Here is a 23,999-nt window from a genome sequence, read left to right as displayed (position 1 = left end):
CTTCTTTTTTTGTCTTACCTGCTTTCTGGGACCGCTCTTTACCGGACTGCATCTCAAGTCTGCCGACATACGTGTCGAGCCACTGGACAAACTGCTAACAGCAGGAAAGCCGTCCATAAAGAGATAAGTGGTCAGCTGGTAAGCAGGAAAAGAAACGGCATCATATGCATACGCACTGTACCTCTGGCTACGTGATTCGCGATCTCCAGTTATGTACAGGGCTCTGTTTTCAGAATGCACCTGTGTTGGTTACTTCTGAAAGTAATGCATTACAATATTGAGTTACTCCCACAAAAAGTCAATATTTGCGTTACTTTTTGTGGTCAGTATTGCGTTAGGTTAATCTTTCGTACCTTTGCTGAGGCTTGATCTGTTTCAGAACTTGTAGGGTTTTTTCTTCTTTTTATTTAATAGTGGAGCTCTGCAATCAACAGTGCGCTGTATAACCTTCATTTACCCTCAGTTCATCCCATTGCTGTCAGCTGTGGCTCAGGTGTGTGTGTGTGCAGGTGTCATTGGCTCCTCTGTGTGTCCCCTCAGGTGGTCATTAACTGTCCGCTGGTTCGAGGGATGAAATATAACCAGGCTACGCCGACTTTTCACCAGTGGCGGGATGCGCGGCAGGTCTGGGGTCTGAATTTCGGCAGTAAAGAGGAGGCGTCTCAGTTCGCCAGCGGGATCATGCAGGCTCTGGACATGCTCAGCGGAAACACAGACGCTGGTGAGATCATCACCATCAACTGACCACAATGTTTATTTATGAAGCACTTTTAAAAACATCAAGTGTTTACCAGAGCGCTGTACAAGCATGCAGCATATAACAGAGGATCAGTGAAACAGACGTGCTTGAGATGTGCAGATGTGTCCAAGAGTGTCCAGCGGGTGTTCAAAGTGCGTGTACAGCTGAAGTCAGAATTATTCACCCCCCTTGAATTTTTTTTCTGTTTTCAATATTTCCCAAATGATGCTGAACAGATTTAGGAAATGTTCACAGTATGTCTGATAATACTTGTTCTTCAGGAGAAAGTCTGATTTGTTTTATTTCGGCTAGAATAAAAGCAGTTTTCAACACCATTTTAAGGTCAATATTATTCGCCCCTTTAAGCTACATTTGTTTTCGATAGTCTACAGAACAACCCATCATTATGAGACTAGATTTAAAAACAGACAGGGTTTTCCTGCCCAACATAGAGAGGAAAATTATTCCAAAGTTTTATATTAAAGTTCTTGGAGCTCAGGGTGTGTGGAGATACTGATCGTGGGTTTGGTTTCTGTGTTTCAGGTGTGTGTGCGCCTCCTCCCCGACCGCCGCAGAATGGTCCGAGCGCTGAGGAGTTGGAGCAGAAGAGGAGGTATGATCGCCAGATCATCGATGTTGAGCACCTCTAATCAAATTAGTTTAACTATTGAAGATCAAGTTGTTGCATGCGGTGGGACTTTGCTCCAACTTTCTAATATGGTGTCCATATTTCTGGAATATTCTGAAGCATTGATAATGTTTTGTAGTGTTAGCATGCGATTCCTTTTTTTTTTTTTAAGTATAACATTAATGTGCATCAGTACCTCGCCAGTAATCTTTTTTATTTATGTCCCTGTAAGCAATAATTCATTCATTCATTTTCTTTTCGGCGTAGTCCCTTTATTAATCAGAGGTCGCCACAGTGGAATGAACCGCCAACTTATCCAGCATATGTTTTACGCAGCGGATGCCCTTCCAGCTGCAACCCATCTCTGGGAAACATCCACACACACACTCATTGACACTCATACACTAAGGACAATTCAGCCTACCCAATTCCCCTATAGCGCATGTGTTTGGACTGTGGAACCGGAGCACCCGGAGGAAACCCACGCCAACACGGGGAGAACATGCAAACTCCACACAGAAACACACACTGACTCAGCCTAGGTTCGAACCAGCAACCTTCTTGCTGACAGGCGACAGCACTACCTACTGCACCACCGCGTCCGCCGTAAGCAATAATTGTAATTAATATTAGTTATTAAATAATTGGACATCTGGCTATCTCAATAATCTAACCCTTGGGAACAACTGTGGTCGGAACCAAAGAGCACAGGACTGTGTTCTCTGGCATCCTCTCAACCGGTGGTCTTCTATATTCTGATTACCACCACTGGTTGCCGCCGAACTGCATCATAGTTGAACTACCATAGAGTTGACTTGATCTCAACTCTCCTTGATGCCCACACTGCTGTAGACACACCAGACCACTTCTTGCCACCGGCAAGAAAATGAATGACTTCCGGCTACGTTGATCCTCTCGCCGCCAGCGGTGTGAGCGCGCACTTGTGCATTTATTTGTGTTCATGTACTTTTTTGTTCATGTGCAGACAGGAGCAGCAGGAGAGAGAGAGACAAGAGCAGGAGCGTCTGGAGAGAGAGAGGCGGGCGTCTGCTCCCCCGCCTCCGCCTTCTGCTCCTCCTCCTGCTCCAGCTTCTGGTCCGCCTCCACCTCCTGGACCTCCCCCTGCTCCAGGACCACCACCCCCACCCCCACCCCCACCTCCTTCAGGAGGCGGAGCCCCGCCAGCACCGCCCCCACCATCTGGAGGAGGAGGCGGTGGTGGAGGTGGAGGAGGAGGAGGGGGAGATGGAGGTCTGGCCTCTGCGCTCGCTGGAGCTAAACTACGCAAGGTAGCCAAGGTGAGTCAGACCAAATCTACATCATCCATATGTGCTGTGTAATATGATGACTGTTTGAGCTTTTGTTCAACATTTACCTCCGTTCACATACTTGCATTGACTTTGAATGGAATCTACGAAAATACTTAAAATCTCATTAGCTGTGAACCCAGAATTAGACCAAGACTATGACACACAACAACACCAGACTAACCTATATGGCTTGGGATTGCTTAAAAAAAGAGAAAAGAAGCTGTACAATAAGATAAAATTATTAAAACACCTCAGTGCAACTTACTGTAACAGAATAAAGGGAACTAGACATTTGTTTTCAGCTGATGCTATGGGGAAATAACATTGCCGCTTCTTTGAATAACACAGCTTTCTAGGATTGGCCAGTTCAAGAGCTGTGTTCTTTCATTATATAAGGTGGTGCTAAACGGCACTGAATCTGAACCTTTTCACTGAGTGGAGTTTATTTATAAACTGATGTCGAGAGGATCAGGTGCTTATGATTGATCACAGCTGGTGCTGCATTATCTAATTTATGATTGACCAATAAGAAGATTCCTATACCAATATAAATAGCCTCGGCTCCATACCACAGCCATCTTGGTTTTGAAGAATCCCACCTTCCACCCCTACTCCTCCTCCTTTCCTAGATGAGTGGCACGGTGGCCCAGTGGTTAGCACTGTAGCCTCACAGCAAGAACGTCACTGGTTCTAGGTAGATGTGGAGATCTCCCCTGCTGTAGTAGCTAATGAACAGATAGTGATCGCTCTTTAGAGAAAGCTACTGACTAGCAGCATGTCTATGTGCTGATGAGGATTAGTCAATTAACTTAAGCTGCATGCTTTTGGACGGTGGAAGGAAACAGGGGAACCGGGGGGAAACCCACGTAAGCATGGGGAAAGTGTGTAAACTCAGCACAGAAACGTCCGCTGGCTTGGTAAGGACTAGAACCAGTGACGTTCTTGCTGTGAGGTAACAGTGCTAACCACTGGGCCACCCATCTAGGAAAGGAGAAGGAGCAGGGGTGGAAGGGGGATTCTTCAAAACCAAGACGGCTGTGATATGGAGCTGAGGGTGTTTATAGTGGGTTAAGAATCGTCTGATTGGTCAATCATTAATTTAATAATGCAGCACCAGCTGTGATCAATCATAAGCACCTGATCCTCTCCACATCAGTTTATAAATAAACTCTACTTAATGAAGTGGATGAAAAAGCTTGGGGTTGGTAATTCCACCTCTGGTGTGTTATGTTAAGGAGAAATGGAGAATGCACTTGCCCAAACGCTGAGCTGCACAAAAAACATCCAACATCGAAATAACTGACCCAACAAACTAACCACGCAGCAACTAGGAAACTTTGAAGGTCCCTCACCACTTAAAACTTATGAAATTCGGGGATTTTCATTATTTTAATTCAGAGTAAGAAACTATAAACTATGATGCCTTCACAGATTTTGTTTTAATAATAGGAGCCTTTGAGAAAGACTTGTTTAAGATGGCTCAACTCAAAACATCTGCTGTTTTGTCTCTGTCTGTGCAGGATGACAGTGGAGGACCAGCTCCTGCAGCGAGTGCCAGTTCAGGAGGTGGAGGTGGAGGCAGCAGTGGAGGTGGAGGTGGAGGTGGAGGTGGAGGCGGAGGTGGACTGATGGGTGAAATGAGCGCAATTCTTGCTCGACGGTTCGTTCAATGCCACTATAATTATATGTTTGGGCTTGATGAGTATTAAGTTTAAAACCACCTACTCAGAATGTGACCAGTTCTTTAAATTTAAGAGAGGTTATCAAAATATTGCTGCTTCCGTCACAGACGTCTGTTTATTGTAGTGGCAGCAACTTCAGTGACTATCTGTGCACAAAGCAGCTCAACTTCTGTCTTTGCTATTGTTGTTGCTCATCTTTAAATATATTAATCTGTGTGCATTACAGAAGGAAAGTTGCTGACACTCCAGTGGTGAAGAAGGAAGAATCGTCTGTAAGTTTGTTCGGGATTGAATGATGTCTGTGTGTGAGTTAGTCCGATCTCATGATCTCTCTGTTTTCAGGGTGATTCAGCAAGCAATGACTCCAAAGCTGCAGGTGAGAACGCTCATTATAACATCACTTTGTAATCGTGATCTTGCTGCACGTCCCGTCTACAGCAAATATATCACGTTTCTCTGAAATATGCTATATGTTTCCCGAACAGACGTGGTGAAGAAGCCTTGGGAGAAACCGTCCTCAGTGACACGGTAACATCTGCAGATCTCTGATGCTTGATGATCTTTGCATTTCATGAATACAGGGCTTTTACAATTCTTTATATTCTAGTGTAGTTTTTGTTTTAGTTTCTGGTTGGTGTCCTGCTGAGTTTAAGAACAACCCCTGCTTCATAGATTCTAGTTTACCTGGCAAGAGGTTGATTAGCTGCTTCAGGTGTGTCTGACTAGGGTTGGAGCTAAACTCTGCAGGACTTAAGCACTCCAGGATTGGGTTTGGTCACCCCTGTTCTAGGCTTTCTATTTTAGCTTATTTTTTATGTTTCCATTCATACTGAGAATTAGACCTCCATGACTTGAAGACTGAATGATGACTTTTATATAGAAATATGGAACATGGTTGGACACCATGGTACAGATGTGGCTGTACCAGTCACTTTACTCTTTGAGTCTGGAGCCTCATATGACCACCTTGAGTGTGGTTTTCAGACTCTGTCTGTACCTTGGAAGGCTCTCTATGTTCTCACTCAATTTAACCCAGGAAGGACCTATTGTCCCAGGTACAAATCGGGTACAATCTTTCACCCCTTACCAGAGATCCAGTTGCTTGAAAGGGAACAAACTCATAAACTTTGCTCCCTGAGCTGAAGCTGTAGATATCATTCTCAGGGATAGAGCTCCCTCAACTAAAAGGCTTTGCTCTAAGAGCAGCACTTGAATCGGTAAACCATTTGGTTTAGATTGAGAAGTTTTCCAAGAGCCTCTCTCTAAGTGAGACTGGTCCAGCTGTGACATTGATTTGCCAGATTCACTTCAGCAGGGTCTCTATCGTGAAGCATCTACTTGTGTCCTCTTCTGTGGCTTCAGATAGCTTAGATGACACCTTCCTAGGTTCTTGCTACTGTGTCGAAAGTGTTGTTATCGTATGTTTCTTTTAAACTTAGAGTGACAGACTATTATTAAAACACTGGAAGACTTGCAGGTCTTGTCAGTTGCCCACTCTTGTTTTGATATTGCTAATTCATAACCTGGTTATTCTGTACATTTTGTCCCCTCTTCCACTCAAAACTCCAGTGCAGGAGACTTCCTATAGCCCTTTGAGCCCCTGGATGTATATCCACAGATTGGTTACTGGATTACATGGAAGACTTTAGATTACACAAGATGTGTCACTCGTAAAGTTTTGAATAGGGAAAAATGTAAAGGTCAATATGGCCGCTCTAGAGAATGAAGCCCCTCCTTAGACCGAGGATTCTCTGAGGGAGAGGCTCACCAGATATCTGTTCTTTAGACAGTTTCAGCAGCCTCATGGTCATGAGTCCTCTAGGATCTGCAAACAAGGCTGGAATATCAGCGAATACTTGGTGTCATGATCTCATGCTAATTAGTGCTAATGCTAATTAGTTCAGTTTTTTTTTTTGACTTGAGGATTTAGTAACAACATTTAAGAGACAGTTGTTGTTAAATTTAATTCCAGATTACAGATATGAGTTTTAATTTTAAGCTTGGAAACAGTTTTGGTGAATGTGATGTTCCCCTATTAAACAGCCTGCACTTGAATGCATGAGATGCTTTTCAAACAGAGTCACCAAATGAAATGACTTGCATTTAGGGGAATTTGCCACATGCACAACCCTGAGATATTTCATTACATTTCAGTTTTGTTCACTCTAGCTTAATAATATTTTATACTTATAGTTAACAAACATGTTTCCATTGGTTTGAAAGGGTGAATTCCGGCTCTAAGACTCAAGACAAGAGTCCAGTGTCTCCTGCAACTGCGGCTCCGTTGAGCAGGTATCATATTCTTCAGTCGAGTGTGTAGTTTTGTGCATCTGTTTCTGGCTTCACTGCTGACGGTCTGTTATTCTTCTGCAGGCTGAGATCTGGCAGCAATACTGGAGACTCCGGATCCAAAGATGCTTCAGACATGGAGAAACTCAAGCAGGTCAGCAGCTCTATCTAAACTACCAGCCAGGTGTATTCATGATTCTGAAAGAAGTCTCTTCTGCTTAGCGAAAAATCAAGCATCATCACTCCAGTGTACAGTGTCATGATCCAGAAACATTCTATGCCCATATTCACAAAACATTCATTCATTCATTTTCCTTCGGCTTAAGCCTAGTTTATACCTCTGCGTTGAGTGAGCGGCGTGACCCACGATGCATCGAGTTTCTTCGCTGGTGTTTTGTTTTTTTCCTAACGCTACCTTAATGTACAAGTGGCTCAAACGTGCTCATTTTGAGGCAGGAACCGGCCGACGTGCAACAACTTTAATCATAAGGTAAACACAAAACAACAGTCTCCATCCGGAGCTCCTTCACAGGACTCCACACTTTGTATCAGCTCTCAGTCCCGCCCACACTCATCAAAGATGCCAAGCCTGCCAATCACAGAGCTTGTGCTGGTGCATACGCGTGCGTTTGCCGCAGAATTATAAATCAGCCTTGACTCTTTGATTTATCAGAGGTCGCCACAGCGAAATGAACCACCAACTATTCCAGCATACAGTAGGTGATAGTTCAAAGTGGCTATTACCGCCGTGTCATATACCGCCGCCGTTAAAAAACTGCCGCTTTGTTTTTAGTATATGACCGCAGTTTTTGTATAAGCTGCCAGGGGGCGCAAAGGGACGGGATGCGAACGGACAGAAATACCCTTTACAGCAGATTTAAATATGCTACTGTGCTTGTACGTGAGATTTAAAAAAAAGTCAAAGCATTATAATTCCTTCATTAATCATTTAAACTTTGTTAACACGGTTTATTGTAAACTTTTTAAGTGCAAAGAGGATTCGTTTTGGAAAATAGAATTGAAGAAATAAAAGACAACTAAAATGAAAGCACAAACATACAGTACAAATAAGTAGTCTTAAATAAATAAATAAATAAATAAATAAATAAATAAAGCAGTCTTTTAGCCTAAATATAGAAAGATGTTCAGTGCTTGCTATTTTGATAGGACTAAGACATTTTAATTTATGTTTTTATTTACATTTTCGTTGTTGATTATATTTTACTATCTCATTTTATGTCTCAATTATTGTACATAATAATAAACAAATAATGAAAAGAAATCAATAATGAAAATAGGCCTAAATAAATTATTTATTTAAAGACATTGCCGCGAAACACTGAGAAACGGTCAGCAGCATGGTCTAAAGAGCTTAAGCGGAATGCTGCTTCATCAAAAGCAAAAAAATAAATTGACCTACCTTAAGCAGATCACTAAAAGTATAATAAAAATATTTTTGCCACAGGACATAAATTAAGTCTAGCAGGTTTATTTTTAATAATTTATTTTTAGTTCAGTTTTTTTTTTTTCAAAACGTCAATGTTCTCCTTTAAAGTAGCTATAACTGTTTTGTTTTTACTTAATGGCTCAGTATGTTGTATGCAGAGAATGCCCTTCCAGCAGCAACCCAGTACTGGGAAACACCCATACAAACTCCTTCACACACACTCATACCCTACGGCCAATTTAGTTGATCAGTTCCCCTATAGCGCATGTGTTTGGACTTGGGGTGAAACCAGAGCACCCGGAGGAAACCCACGCCAACATGGGGAGAACATGCAGACTCGAACCAGTGACTTTACTGTGAGGTCACAGTGCTAACCATTGATCCACCATGCCGACCCTTCACAAAACATCTTAAGGCCAAAAGTAGCCCCATACTTGCAAATTTGATGAATAATGGTCATCAGTCCTTAATTTAGCTTTAGCTTAATGACCGCCACAGCATGTGCTCAGGATACGGCCTGGTCCAGGATTATGGAGACCTCTAGAAGTCCTCTACGGTTGATCCCATCATTTGTGCTGCTTTATATTTTAAGATAAAATACTGTGGCCTCTGTGAGTTTTGGTAAACGGCTTTTATAAACAGCAGTGTGGTGTATAATCTGTGGTGTGTGTTTGTGTGTGATAACAGGACATACTGGATGAGATGCGCACGGAGCTGCAGAAGGTGAAGGATGAAATCATCAGTGGTCAGTGGTGTTTTTCTGTTTTACAGTCAAATACAGCATGGTCTGGTCCTGCTCTGACTGTGTGTGTGTGTGTGTGTGTGTGTGTGTGTGTGTGTGTGTGTGTGTGTGTGTGTGTGTGTGTGTGTGTGTGTGTGTTTTACTCCTCAGCTCTGCTGGAGGAGCTGCAGAAGATCAATGTGGCGTAGAAGCGTATTAAAGAGACCACAACACAACAGAACACACATCCTCATCCGCTTCACTGCCTTTCAGTTCCCACTGTCTGTTTTAAAGCCTCATGATCTCTATTAATATTCTCGGACCCGCTGCTGAGTTGCCCGTTCACTCTGTTAGTTGCACTGTGCATTTGTGTCTCAGCAACTCAACTTCTGTTTTCGTGCATGTAGCTCTCTAACATGTGTGTATCTTGAAATAGTGTCACTGGTTCATGATTCTAGTAATGAGAGGTTATTTATCATCTACTGTTAGTTAAACACAAGGGAGAGACTTGTATAAATGTAAAAACACATACATGATCAATTGTACAATAAAACAAAAATGCATCATTTTAATTAAACAATTAAATTAGCATCAATAAATCAATGACTAAACATGTAAATAAACAGTGTTGGGTAAAAAAAAAAGGTTTTATATTAGAATTTACTATATATTTATTTAAAAAGTAAGTTACTTTTAGTGAAAGTCATGTAAAAGTATGTTGTTATTTTTTATTTATGTATATTTAAAGATTAAGATGGACTTAAATGTGTAAAGTGTGTATTTTTTACCCAACACTGTAAGCAAATAACCATACAGACTATTTCAGTGGCTGAAAACAAGGATTACTATTAAATTTAGTTACAAACATTTACTAAGATAACCTAACAGTTAAATAAAGACTTCAATTATATGAGATTCACTGCAGTAGTTATTAAAATGCAGTGTTAAAATTAAAACTAAATGTGATTTAATGGAACAGTAAACATGATAGACAGACCTTAGAAAGTGTAGCAAATAAAATAATAATGAAAATGGATGATTTTGGGGTGTTCGGGGTCCAAAAACCCCTGTGTTTGTTGAGCACGTATGAATAAGACGAGTGAATATGATGTCTCAGGGAAAATGTGTGTGTGTGTGTGTGTGTGTGTGCAAGCAAACTGTTTTAATGTTGTATTTTGTGTCTAGTTAACAAAACTGTTCTGCTTTCTGGACATGTACTATGGTATTTATGTGTGATGATGATCTGTGAGAAATTTCACTGTTTGTTTTTGACACGCTGTCACTGTTTGACGGTCAGAGATCCGCTTTGCAGCTCTTAAAAGTGCAAATAAAAGTGGCTCATTTGAAGCAGCTGATCCGGGAACAGTGTCTGAAATTGTTATACATTTGTATACATACGCATATACGCATACATTTTGGCCTATCTAAAGGGGTTAATGCTGACAACTGATTTAGTATCTGGATGCAGCCTTTATGATGCAAGCTGAGATTGCATCACTCAGCGATGCATTAAAAAAGGTAAGCGCATTAAAAAGTATTGGATTGCACTGCACCGAGTCTGCAGCCAGACCCCTCTCCAATGATTAGGCATAGACGGAATTTCCACAGAGTTTTTGCCCATCATTAAGTCTATTTATTTATTTGTGTACATGTGCAAAATGTATATTTATTCAGATTTTAAGTTAATTTCAGTAATATTATTGACTAATATAAAAATGTTCTTTTGATTTATTTACAATACAGTTTGTAAAGTATTTGCTGTCATTTGAATTGCCATGATAATGGAAGCCAATGGGGCCAAAACAGCACCAACAAAACCAAAGTGGAGCCAGTGTGAACAGTACACACAAGGGTTAAATGAAATAACAAACAGCACCCGCAGCAGCACTGACCGGAGATCAGCGCGTTCACGGGGCAGGACCGGCCGCGGTGACGTCACGCGCCGTGAACTCTGAACACGGGTATCTGTCGCGAAAAACGTGCTGAATTTCCACTCGATCCGGATCAAGACGCGATAAATGAAGCGCGACAGCTGTCAGTGTGCTCAGACACAGCATAAGCAGCGGGAGAGATGCTGAATCAGCGGTCTGTGTGCTAAACTACCGCCCGGCGCTCGTAGTAAACAGGTAGTTCGGTAAATCACTAAAACACAGCACAGTTTTCAGCAGTGTTTTTGACTGTCTGCATCAGGAATATCGTGTTGTCATTTCTGAGAAAGAGAGAAAGAATGTGTGTGTGTGTTTGTTTGTGTGTGTGTGTGTGTGTGTGTGTGTGTTCGCTGCGGGAACATTAAAATCAGTTTGACCGCTGAAGCTCAAAGTTCATGTTGTGTTAGTTTGTTCAGGTAAGTTAGCTTAGCTTCTAGACTGACGTTACTTTATTAATGTGTTCATCTGATGTCGGAAACCTCTTCACATACGCGATTCCTTCAGTTTACACTCATATTTATGTTGGCAGTTTACTCCAGCCAGTCGGTTCTGCCATGTCTGTACCATGGTAATACTGTGCTCTTTGAGCATGCAGGTAACGTGATATTCCTTGAAGTATCATGATGCAAGTAAATATGAATCCATGAAGTACATTAATATGCTAATCACCCAGATATGTCCGAGTATCGCTGTGCTGTTACCGTTACTTCTGCTGTTAGGGGTTGTCATCTTTTAAAACTTTATAATTAGGAAATCTGTGATGTGAAAAAATCATTTTAAAACTCAATATAAACTATATAGCTTCTTCATATTAATAATTTATTCAAAAGATACTCAAAAGAAAATGTTAAAGAGCTAATACATTTGCTGACGATAATGAAAACATCTTTTTAAAAATATTTTTTAAGTTTTAAAAAGTTTTAAGAATTTTTTTTTTATTAAGTCAAAAATATCCTGATCAAGCTAAAACAGGAGTTGGAGAACTTGGATGTTCTGATATTTTATTTATATATATATTAAATATATATTCAATTATTGTAAAGCATCCTGTAAAAAAATTAATTATATATATATATATATATATATATATATATATATATATATATATATATAATGTATTTGCAAAATATATTATTGTGAAGCATCCTGTAAAAAAAAAAAATTATATATATATATATATATATATATATATATATATATATATATATATATATATATATATATATATATATTTAGTTATTTATTTATTTTTTATTTTTTTTTTTACAGGATGCTTTACAATAATATATTTTGCAGATAAATTTTTTTGCAATTTTTCACATGAATATAAATGTATTATCTTCATATTTCTAAAGATGTTCAGTGACTATATTATTTAATAAATCAGTTGTTTGGTAAATATAAAATATTTTGAATGTAAAATGTAAAATATATGACCTATATTCACTGAGAAATGGATAAAAGTATTCATTTTCAAAATGGGGTGTACTCAATTATGCTGAGCACTGTACACTCACCGGCCACTTTATTAGGTACACCTGTCCAACTGCTTGTTAACGCAAATTTCTAATCAGCCAATCGCACACACTTATGTAGATGTAATGAGTTTGTTGTAGCTGTAATTTTATTTGTTTTTAAGAACAAATTTGAGATCTTTTTGTCAAGAATTCATCTTAAGATATTTCTCAACTTATTTCTTAAAGTCAGCATGAAATCAAGATATACTCTTCTTCTTTATAGATGTATACAGCAGCTCTGTCTCTGTGCACTTTATTATTTTTTGTACAAAATTATTTGCTCATATAAACTTTAATCAAATATCAAAACCTTTTCTCTTCTTCACAGTGTGGTTTATTTATAAAGTAATATCGAGAGGATCATGTGCTTACGATTGAACACAGCTGTTACCGCAGTAGCTCTGTATATTTGCATCAATCAGATGAAAACCGGCACACTATAAACTACCAGAGCTTTCCACTCCAGTCAGCTTCGTCTTGACGAATCCCCCTTCACCTATAGGGCGGCATGGTGGCCCAGTGGTTAACACTGTTGCCTCACAGCAAGAACGCCACTGATTCAACTCTCTCCGAGCCGATCAGTGTTTCTGTGGAGTTTGCATGTTCTCCCCGTGTTGGTGTGGGTTTCCTCCGGGTGCTCCGGTTTCCCCCACAGTCCAAACACATGCGCTATAGGGGAACTGATCAACTACACTGGCACTAGTGTATGAGTGTGTGTGTATGAATGTGTGTATGTGTGTTTCCCAGTATTGGGTTGCAGCTGGAAGGGCATGATTAAAATATCAGTGTCCCTTTTAAATGTGTGTGTGTGTGATGCGCTGGTGTGTCCGCAGGAGTAGCTGAAGGCTGTCAATCACTCTGAAGCTCCGCCCATCATGACAGAGCTCAGTGTGGTGAAGGAGGGCTGGCTCCTTAAGAGAGGTACGGCAGAGTGTGTGTCCTGTGTGATACATGCTGCTCCACTTACCTGTGTGTGTGTGTGTGTGTGACAGGTGAGTACATCAAGACATGGAGGCCGCGGTACTTCATCCTGAAGAGTGACGGCTCCTTCATCGGCTACAAGGAGAAGCCGGAGCTGACGGACCAGAGCTGTGCACCGCTCAACAACTTCTCTGTGGAGGGTCAGCTCTGTGTGTGTGTGTGTGTGTGTGTGTGTGTGAGAAATGTCTGTGTGTGTGCAGCGAGTGTGTCAGTAAAGTGTGTGTGCGTGCAATGAGATTGAGTGTGAATGAAGTGTCTGTACAGTGAATGAAGCCTGTGTGTGAGTGTGAGTGTGTGTTTGCGCTTGTGAGTTAAGTGTGTGTGTGTGTTGTAGAGTGTCAGCTGATGAAGACGGAGCGTCCGCGGCCGAACACCTTCATGATCCGCTGCCTGCAGTGGACCACCGTCATTGAGCGCACCTTCCATGTGGACAGCAGTGACGAGAGGTGACCACACACACACACACACACACACACACACACACACACACACACACACACTCACTATGCTCCCATCACACACATTAATAACACACACACACACACACACTTCACTCCTACACGTCCCTAACACACTCACACACACATCATTCACAAACACACACACACACACACACACACACACTCCGCTCCCATACATCACTAACACACTCACACATACTCCATCCACACTAATACACACACACAAACACACACACACAATCACACACACCAATAACACATACTTACGCCCTCACACACATCAATAACAAACACACACACACTTCACTCCCACACGTCCCTAACACACCCTCACACACATCAATAACAAACACACACACACACTTCACTCCCACTAGTCCCTAACACACTCACACACACATCATTCACAAATACACACACACACACACACCTGCAAACTTCACTCCCAGACGTTCCACACACACTTCATTTACACACACACTTCACTCCCGCATGTCAGTATCACACTCACACACACACTTCCTTCACAAACACACACACGCACACACACTTCACTCGCGCATGTCAGTAACACACTCACACACACTTCATTCACACTTATACACACACTCACACACACTTCATTCACACTTATACACACACTCAGACACACTTCACTCCCACATGTCAGTAACACACTCACACACACTACATTCACACACACACGCACACACACACACACACTTCACTCCCGCATGTCAGTAACGCACTTACACACATTTTATTTATTCACACTTATACACACATTTCACTCCCACGCATACCTAACACACTTGCACACATACTTCATTCACACACACACACACACACACACACACACACACACACACACACACACACACACACACACACATTACTTCCACACGCCACGAAAACCCTCCCACACACTTCATTAACATACTCACACTCCCTCTCTCACAGACACAAAACACTTGCACACACACTTCACTTCCACACGTCACTAACACACTCACAAACACTTCATTCACACTCGTGCACACACACATTACACTCGTTACCAAACAACGCATTCGCTAACACCCTAACACTTGCTCACACACACAAAACCTGCACTCTCATTCACTCACACACACACACACACACTTCAGTCCCACCTGTCACTAACACACTTGCACAAAGTTCATTCACACGGTCACACTCACTCACACACACACACACACACATACACACACCACACTCACTAACATGCATACTCGCACTCTCTCACACACACACACACACACACATACACATATCACTCATACAATTCAACACACACATCACACACTTCACTTCCACACGTCACTAACACACTCACACAGGCTTCATACACAAGACTTGTGCACTCGCACTTGTTTACACACACACAAACAACCGACACTTGCACACACACATACACACACACTTCAGTCCCACACGTCACTAACACACACTGATTCTCACACTCTGATGAGCCGGTTAATCAGCGACACGTTCGCCGCGTCTGCAGGGACGAGTGGATGCGAGCAATCCAGATGGTGGCCAATGGGCTGCAGGCGCGGGATGTGGACGAGCCAATGGAGATCAAGTACAGCTCTCCCAGTGACGCTCTGGAGGACATGGAGATGTGTCTGTCCAAATCCAGCTCCAGAGTGGTACGTGCGTCTGCTGTAGGGTTGCAGGATACTGGAATTCGGTTCTTAAACAGCGCTGATTGGTCATTGTGTTCACATGCTCAACAGAAATGACTGTGATTGGCTGAGAAGGTCATCAGTTCACCAATCTCACCGCTGTTGACTGAGTGTAACCACAGATACAGGGACACTGAAGCGTTTTAAAGCCGAGATTCATCAGTGGATCACTCGTATGTCAGCTTATAGACAAAGCAGCTGATCCACGAGACTGTGAAACGCTCCAGTGTCCCCGTATCTGTGATGATGATGATGATGATGATGCTGTTGGTTTGATGATGCTGTGCTGCTTTCAGACGATGAATGACTTTGATTACCTGAAGCTGCTGGGGAAGGGCACGTTTGGGAAGGTGATTCTGGTGCGGGAGAAGGCCTCTGGGATGTACTACGCCATGAAGATCCTGCGCAAGGAAGTGATCATCGCGAAGGTCACACACTCCTCACTAATACACACACACACATCATCTGACTGGAGACCATTACAGACACACCACGATTCAACAAACTGAATATGCCACACCTTCTACATGAAGAGCCAATCAGAAGCTGGCAAAGTTCAAAGCATGCCGTTTACCTGCGTTTCATTCTTTACCTCGTGTGTGTGTGTGTGTGTGTGTGTGTGTGTGTGTGTGTGTGTGTGTGTGTGTGTGTGTGTGTGTGTGTGTGTGTGTGTGTGTGTGTGTGTGTGTGTGTGTGTGTGTGTGTGTGTGTGTGTGTGTGTGTGTGTGTGTGTGTGTGTGTGTACTTGCAGGATGAAGTGGCGCACACAGTCACAGAGAGTCGAGTGCTGCAGAACACTAGACACCCCTTCCTTACGGTCAGCTGTGTGTGTGTGTGTGTGTGTGTGTGTGTGTCAGGTGTCTCTGTGTGACACACTCCTTCATTCTGTCATGTGTTTGTGTCGCAGACCCTCAAATACGCCTTCCAGACTCATGACCGTCTGTGTTTCGTGATGGAGTACGCCAACGGTGGAGAGGTACATCATGCTGGCTTCACACTAACAATTTTCTGTGTGTGTGTGTGTGTGTGTGTGTGTGTGAGTATTTTTGTTTATATGAGTGTATGAGAGTGTTTGTGTTTATGTATGTGTGTGTGTGTATTTGTGTTTTTGATGGTTTCTGTTTATATGAGTGTGTTTGTGTATTTGTGCATGTGTGTGTGTGTATTTGTGTGTGTGCGTGTGTGTGTGTGCATGTGTGTGTATTTGTGTGTGTGTGTGTGCATGTGTGCATGTGTGTGTATTTGTGTGTGTATTTGTGTGTGCGTGTGTGCGTGTGTGAGTGTGTGTGTGTGTGTGTGTATTTGTGTATTTGTGTGTGTGTGTGCGCGTGTGTATTTGTGTCTCTGAAAATCTGTTTATATAAGTGTCTGAGATTGTGTGTGTGTGTGTGTGTGTGTGTGTGCGCGCGCAGCTATTCTTCCATCTGTCTCGTGAGCGTGTGTTCTCTGAGGATAGAGCTCGCTTCTACGGCGCTGAGATCGTCTCTGCTCTGGACTATCTGCACTCACAGAACGTGGTCTACAGAGACCTGAAGGTGAAACACACACACACACACACACACACACACCCCTTCTCGCCTCTCGTTCTGCCTCTCAGTCTGCTTTGGTCATTTGCTCATCTCATATGATTCAGTTTGTTACTGATTCAATTTGGTGCTGATTCAGTTTAGTGCTGATTCAGTTCATTGAGATGTTGATTCAGTTCAGTGAAATGTTGGTTCAGTGAGGATTCATTTCAGTTAGATGATGGTTTAGCATTGATTCAGTTCAGTGTTGGTTCAGTTCAGTGCCGATTCAGTTCGGTGCTGATTCAGTTCAGTGTTGATTCAGTTCAGTGCCAATTCAGTTCGGTGCTGATTCAGTTCAGTGTTGATTCAGTTCGGTGCTGATTCAGTTCAGTGTTGATTCAGTTCGGTGCTGATTCAGTTCAGTGTTGATTCAGTTCAGTGTTGGTTCAGTTCAGTGTTGATTCAGTTCAGTGTTGATTCAGTTGCTGATAATGCTGTTCTCTGTTGCCTCAGCTGGAGAACCTCATGCTGGATAATGACGGACACATTAAAATCACAGACTTCGGTCTCTGTAAAGAGGGAATCACAGACGAGGCCACCATGAGGACCTTCTGCGGGACCCCAGAATACCTTGCGCCGGAGGTACTGAACACACACAAACACACTCAGATGGACGCAGAGGTCCATCATGGAGTCAGGATGATGCATTCAGTTCATTAAATCTATCTAAACGATACGGTGTTTGAGCTGCTCAGCAACTGTAGACATCTGTGGAGATCCAGGATCCACCGTCTGAGTGATGGAGGACGAGTCCAGCTGTCCTTTCTGAACACACTCTAAACATGTTTCCAGCATCATCAACAACATTTCAATGGATTTTCTTCTGATTACTGTTGTGTGTGCGTGTTTGTGTGTGTGTGTTTGTGTGTGCGTGCATGCATGTTTGTGTGTGTGTGTGTGTGCGTGCGTGCATGCGTGTGTGTGTGTTGGTGCAGGTGCTGGAGGACAATGATTACGGCCGTGCGGTGGACTGGTGGGGTCTGGGTGTGGTGATGTATGAGATGATGTGTGGCCGTCTGCCGTTCTACAGTCAAGACCACGAGCGTCTGTTCGAGCAGATCGTGATGGAGGAGATCCGCTTCCCCCGCAGCCTGAGCACACACGCCAGAGCACTGCTGACCGGCCTGCTGAGGAAAGAGCCCAAGCAGAGGTACACACACACACACACACACACACACACACACACACTGTAACTAGTAAACTGTGCGATCTTTAAATAAAACATGTGTATGTCAGATATTTATAATTAGATATGTGTGTAAAATGCTCTGTTTCCCCCAGGCTCGGCGGAGGCCCAGATGATGCCAGAGATGTGATGATGCACAAGTTCTTCAGCGGCGTTCAGTGGGACGATGTGCTGCAGAAGAAGGTGAATAACAACAAGAAGAAACAGCATCACCACATACAGATCAAGACAGAACTATCAGCCCTCCTGTGCAGCTTTTCATTATTTCCCAAGAGTCTTAATGCAGAGGAGATTTCAACACATCTCTGATCAGAACAGTGTTCATAACTCATCTCTGATAGCTGATGTGTTTCCTCTTCTCCATGATGACAGTAAATAATATTAGACTAGATATTCTTCAAGACACTAGTGTTCAGCTTACAGTGGCATGTAAAGGCTTCACTAGGGTAATTAGGGTAAAGTTAGGGTAATTAGGCAAGTCATTGTAGAACAGTGGTTTGTTCTGGAGACGATTTAAAACAACAATATGCAGGACGCTGACCCTTCAGGATCGAGATTTGAACAAAACCAAAGCTAACAGCATCTCAGTTTTAAACGTAGTATACTGCCTGAAACACACACACACACACACACACCAAACTATTAACAAACAAACAAACAGTCCAACTGCTTACCAACTGTTTAAGCAAACAAGCCAAAACTCCTTGTGTAAGTTGGACACCTAGTGGTTGAACTGGGTATTGCACTCCTGCTTCAAATCACATGCAAGCGCAGGTTGCCAGATTGAGGACACCAACAGGAGTGTGCCTGACTGCCGAGCCTCAAGGCTGATTCAAACCGTGTTCTGAATAGAACGGGGCACACGACAGAAGGATTTTTTGTCCTAACTAACAGCTGAAATGGATATATTAGAAACAGCTTCTATTTCTCACAGACTTTTCTATTTCTCTGACTGTGTGTGTGTGTGTGTGTGTGTGTGTGTGTGTGTGTGTGTGTGTGTGTGTGTGTGTGTGTGTGTGTGTGTGTGTGTGTTTCTGTGTGTCTTCAGCTGCTGCCGCCCTTTAAACCGCAGGTGACGTCAGAGACGGACACACGCTACTTTGATGATGAGTTCACTGCGCAGAGCATCACTGTGACCCCTCCAGACAAGCGTGAGTGTGTGTGTGTGTGTGTGTGTACTCAATCTCCGTCCTGATTTCTTCTGTCTCATGTCTTAACTATAATTATACAAACTAAAAGACTTTTAAAACGTGTAAAAGACGATAAAATACAGTCGAATTTAAAAACAAAGTGCTCATGGAAGCCTAATGGATCAAACTTGACACGCACTCAGCCTGTTTCATACAGTACAAGTACAGTATAAATGTTTATTTGTGTGTGTTTGTGTGTGTGTGTGTGTGTGTGTGTGTGCGTGTGCGTGTGTGTGTGTGTGTGTGTGTTTTCAGTGAGCTGTCAGGACGTGGAGGAGTCTGGGCCGATCGCACATTTCCCTCAGTTCTCCTACTCCGCCAGCGTCCGAGAGTGACGCCTCATCCCCAGGACCTCCTATTATGCATCATGATGGATTCCCATAATGCACTGCACTCTGAGGGAAGCATAAAGTTGGATGTGTGTTGTGTTTAAACGCTGCCGAACACAGCGCTGTCAATAATCAGCAGGAAAACTCTTTCTGTCAGGATCACAGTCAGACATGGGCAGGTATTAAAGACTATCAGCTGCTGTCAGACTCCGCCTCTTCCTGCACACGCACAACTACACTGTGTGTTAGGGATACAGTACATCCAGTGCAGATTATTACACGGCTGTCAGGAATACTGAACTCTGAGTGGCCAGTCTGCACTTACTAGATCTGTAATTCCCAGATAACAACTGCTAAATAACACAGACTCATGCAGGAACTGAGAATCACCATCAGAGTGTACGTTCATGACACTAGATGGAGACAAACAGTCAGAAACAGCTGATGGAGTATACACTAACCTGCGCATTATTCAGACACTAGATGGAGACAAACAGTCAGAAACACAACAGAAACTAAAACAGCTAATGGAGTATACACTAACCTGCACATTATTCAGACACTAGATGGAGACACACAGTCAGAAACAGCTGATGGAGTATACACTAACCTGCATATTATTCACACACTAGATGGCGCCAAACAGTCAAAAACACAACAGAAACTAAAACAGCTGATGGAGTATACACTAACTTGCGCATTATTCAGACACTAGATGGAGATAAACATTCAAAAAGCACAGTGTGACAGACAAGCAAATACATATGAATGTGTATGTGAGTATATTTACATTTAAATTTAGTCATTTAGCAGACGCTTTTATCCAAAGCGACTTACAAATGAGGACAAGGAAGCAATTTACACAACTATAAGAGCAACAATGAATAAGCGCTGTTGGCAAGTTTTATGTGTGTAAAGTCTAAGAAGGAAAGCATTAGTAATGTAAGAATTTATTTATTTATTATTTTATTTATTATTTTTTTTTAATATGGAGTGTATTACTGACAATGATTCTCAGTACACAGATGAACCGGTGTTATTCAGCAGTTGCCATCTGGGAATAACAGTCCTTGGAATGTAGCGACTGACCAATCAGAATCCAGTATTCCAGTCAGCCGTGTAATAAATAAATGTGAACCACTATTATTAAAAAAACATTTGTCAAATTAGTGTACTAAAATAACTCAAACTCAATGAAAGAGCAGAATATGGAGTTTTAAAAAACATCTATATTTTTAATAACACATTTCAAATGAAAACTTCTTTAAACTCTTTATGTCAAATCAGATTTTCTCAGTGACACTGATTTGCACGCATGAGCTTTTGGCCAATCAGGTGACATATGCAAATGCATATTTTTCCATGATAAATGATCCTCACAGACTCTAAGGGCCAGTGTGATTTGGATCACATTTATGCACGTACATCTTTCATAGTTCGTGTAATTAAAGCGACAGTTCACTTTACAAAAAAAATATACAACATTTTTTTAATTCACACTGAATTGTTTGCAGTCCTTTATGCATTTGTTTTCTCTGCTGAACATAAAAGAAGATATGTTAAAGAATGTTCAAAAACCTGTAACCATTGACTTCTAAAGTAGTAAAAACAAATACTGGAAGTCAAAGGTTACAGGTTTCCTTAATGTTTAAAACATCTTTTGTTTTCAGCAGAGTATAGAAACTCAAACAGGTTTAAACAAGTGAAGAGAGAGTAAATATTGACAGAATTCACATCTCTTTACCCTTGTAAAACTAATCTATCATGTTATGCATTAATATCTAAGGCCTCTAACTTTATTCCACTTAAACACCATGATATCAGCTAAATGACTACATCTTTATAAATAAACACAGAAATAAATGACTTGAGGTAAACGCGTCTGATTGAGAAGCAGCGATGACAGATTTCTCCGCCCACCTGACCTCACCGCTGTCAGTGTGGACCAATGAGAGAGCGAGCGGAGTGGCGGTCATGTGATGAAAACAGGAAGCGCCGATTTTTGGTTATCGATCATCTTCATCGATCTCTATGAGGAGGCGCAGTTTCTGCTGTATCTTTGCTGGGATCATGGTTCTGCTCTTCATCATCTTCATCTGCACATTCAGCTCTCACGTGAGTCTCATCGATCAATCCACCGATTAATGATCCGCGCTGCCTGAGAGAGTCACAAACATCAACACTCGTATCAGGCTGACAGTGATTAGCAGACCGTGGTACATGTCTGATAACAGGGTGTTTTACTGTGGTACACTAATATCAGGCTGACAGTGTTTAGCAGACCGCTTTAAACCGCGGTACATGCCTCTTTTACTGTAGTAACGTTACTATAATATCAGTCTGACACAGCGATTAGCATACAGCTTATAACAGTTAAATACTGCAGTACAGTTCTGATAACAGGGTGTTTTACTATGGTACAGTAATAATATCAGGCTGACAGTGGTTAGCAGACCGCTGATACCACGGTACATGTCTCTTTTACTGTGGTACAGTAATATCAGTCTGATACAGTGATTAGCATACAGCTTTAATCAGGTAAATAATGTGGTACATGTCTTAAAAACACGGTGTTTTATTGTGGTAGCATTACACAAATATCAGTCTGACTGTGATTAGTATACCACCTGATTAAATACCGTAGTACATGTCCGAAAACAGGGTGTTTTACTGAGGTGTTATTATGGAAGACACATCAGCAGACTGTAGGAGAGCTATAGTGCATTACCATGGTGTTCAGGCTGATGCTGAAACATTCTAGGATGAGATCCAGGCAGTCTGAGAGTTACAGTATTTCAAATCATGGTTTTATTTGAAGATACTAAAGGATAATCAATAAACAGGTTTGCTTAAACGACATTAAATGTATATTATAAGTACATAATATTCATATTCATATGCATTTTTAGATATTAATTTTATGCATTTAAAAATCTAAATAATTTCAGCAATGTTTCATATATAGAGTTGAAAGCAGAAGTTTACATGCATTTTGTTTAAATGTCTGAATCTTACTAAACGCTTCCTCTTTTAGCTCAGTTGGGATGATTTATATTTGTTAAATGCTGCAGTAATGACTCTGATATATATTCAGCTCTGCAGCTGTTTGAGTGTGTGAGTGTGTGCTGTTCTCAGGTCAGTGTGGCGTGGAGATCTCAGACTGAGTTCAGTGTTTCTGGACGAGCGCTCTACAAACTGGACCTGTCCTGGCCCAAGTACCCAGAGTTCTTCACTGGACAGGTGTTTGCGGTGGCCGTCAATCATCTGGCGGGGCTGGTGTACGTGGCGCAGGTCAGCATGATTCTTGGTTCATTACAAGTTTATTACAAGACAGGTCTAAACTGGGGTGGGGGGGGATTCACTCTGCAATTATTATTGGATGTGAAAAATCTACACTCACCGGCCACTTTATTAGGTACACCTCACTAGTAGCAGGTCGGACCCCCTCTTGTCTTCAGAACTGCCGTAATCCTTCATGGCAGAGATTCAACAAGCGTGTGTGTGTGTGTGTGTGTGTGTGTGTGTGTGTGTGAGTGTGTGTTCAGAGAGGTGAGAATGTCCCTAAAGTGTTAGTGTTCAGCACAGACGGAGAGTTTCTTCAGGCCTGGAACTCCAGCACTCTGGAAATGCCTCATGGAATCTTCCTGGCCGATGCGTCCACCGAGCCCACACTCTGGGTCACCGATGTGGGGAACGGTGGGTGTGTGTGTGTGTGTCAGTGTTGGATGTTTATTGTTACAAAGCCACTAGTTACTCTAAGTAAATGACCTTTCTGTGTGTGTGTGTGTGTGTGTGTGTGTGTGTGTGTGTGTGTGTGTGTTGCAGGGCCGTTCGGGCACACTGTAAAGCAGTACTCTCCATCTGGGAAGCTGCTGCAGGTTTTGGGAACTCCAGGTACAGCAGGATCGTCTCTCAGTCCGCTTCAGTTCGATCAGCCGGCAGAGATATTCGTCCACAGCTCTGGAGAAATCTACATCGTGGACGGAGACGGAGGAATGAATAACCGCCTCATCAAACTCTCCAAAGGTGACACTAACTAAAATATGAATCATTTATTAAAACATGCCGGTTTACCTTAAGTTAGGAGTGAGTGGTGTGACCAAGTTCAGATTTAGGGATTGAGTGATTTAATTTCCTCAGTGCTGTGATCCTCATTGTGGCGTTTTGGTGACTGTCCCTTTAAATGCAAATGAGATTGTGCTCTTTTCAGAAGAGGGCGGAGCTACAGACAGCTGTGCGTCAGCATAACAACAGATGTAAAACAGCACTGGTGTTCTCAGGCCACCAAAAAAACATGTTTAGAGCCAGGTGCAA

The 23,999-nt window shown here is 42.2% G+C and overlaps 2 protein-coding genes and 1 pseudogene across 8 annotated transcripts in view; all 3 read left to right on the top strand.

Moving 5' to 3' along the window:
- vaspa (vasodilator stimulated phosphoprotein a) overlaps positions 1 to 10,171 on the top strand; it is a 16,624-nt gene extending 6,453 nt beyond the window's left edge. The window contains exons 3-13 of the mRNA NM_001110452.1: positions 541 to 721; positions 1,283 to 1,352; positions 2,353 to 2,665; positions 4,198 to 4,337; positions 4,586 to 4,631; positions 4,702 to 4,735; positions 4,845 to 4,887; positions 6,583 to 6,651; positions 6,733 to 6,802; positions 8,783 to 8,840; positions 8,988 to 10,171. Coding sequence (NP_001103922.1) covers positions 541 to 721; positions 1,283 to 1,352; positions 2,353 to 2,665; positions 4,198 to 4,337; positions 4,586 to 4,631; positions 4,702 to 4,735; positions 4,845 to 4,887; positions 6,583 to 6,651; positions 6,733 to 6,802; positions 8,783 to 8,840; positions 8,988 to 9,025 — 1,062 coding nt within the window. The 3' untranslated portion in view covers positions 9,026 to 10,171. The remainder of the gene's footprint in view (positions 1 to 540; positions 722 to 1,282; positions 1,353 to 2,352; positions 2,666 to 4,197; positions 4,338 to 4,585; positions 4,632 to 4,701; positions 4,736 to 4,844; positions 4,888 to 6,582; positions 6,652 to 6,732; positions 6,803 to 8,782; positions 8,841 to 8,987) is intronic.
- A 598-nt stretch (positions 10,172 to 10,769) lies between these two features.
- akt2l (v-akt murine thymoma viral oncogene homolog 2, like) lies at positions 10,770 to 19,890 on the top strand. 6 transcript variants are annotated; one of them, XM_073913689.1, is made up of 15 exons: positions 10,770 to 11,160; positions 11,274 to 11,339; positions 13,009 to 13,182; positions 13,254 to 13,382; positions 13,577 to 13,688; positions 15,232 to 15,376; positions 15,709 to 15,840; positions 16,164 to 16,229; positions 16,320 to 16,388; positions 16,825 to 16,947; positions 17,434 to 17,562; positions 17,916 to 18,130; positions 18,262 to 18,349; positions 19,215 to 19,317; positions 19,612 to 19,885. In XM_073913689.1, exons 3-15 carry the CDS (start codon positions 13,137 to 13,139, stop codon positions 19,689 to 19,691), a joined length of 1,437 nt encoding a protein of 478 aa, XP_073769790.1. In that variant the 5' UTR covers positions 10,770 to 11,160; positions 11,274 to 11,339; positions 13,009 to 13,136; the 3' UTR covers positions 19,692 to 19,885.
- Positions 19,891 to 21,757: 1,867 nt separating this feature from the next.
- On the top strand, positions 21,758 to 23,762 carry wu:fj39h09 (annotated as a pseudogene). The gene is given in 4 exon segments (NR_023334.2): positions 21,758 to 21,800; positions 22,821 to 22,976; positions 23,231 to 23,381; positions 23,511 to 23,762. The product of NR_023334.2 is annotated as a wu:fj39h09 (transcript).
- Positions 23,763 to 23,999: the final 237 nt, after the last annotated feature.

This window comes from Danio rerio, chromosome 10, assembly GCF_049306965.1.
Source record: "Danio rerio strain Tuebingen ecotype United States chromosome 10, GRCz12tu, whole genome shotgun sequence".
In the NCBI taxonomy this organism is placed as follows: Eukaryota; Metazoa; Chordata; class Actinopteri; order Cypriniformes; family Danionidae; genus Danio; species Danio rerio.
This window is presented reverse-complemented; position numbering and strand designations above follow the sequence as displayed.

Excerpts from the sequence above, each read along its gene's own strand:
- akt2l (XM_073913687.1), top strand. The coding sequence starts at position 13,137 with ATGACAGAGCTCAGTGTGGTGAAGGAGGGCTGGCTCCTTAAGAGAG. Across the intron at positions 13,383-13,576 it reads CAACAACTTCTCTGTGGAGG|AGTGTCAGCTGATGAAGACG; the intron begins GTCAGCTCTGTG and ends TGTGTGTTGTAG. Across the intron at positions 16,230-16,319 it reads CTAGACACCCCTTCCTTACG|ACCCTCAAATACGCCTTCCA; the intron begins GTCAGCTGTGTG and ends TTTGTGTCGCAG.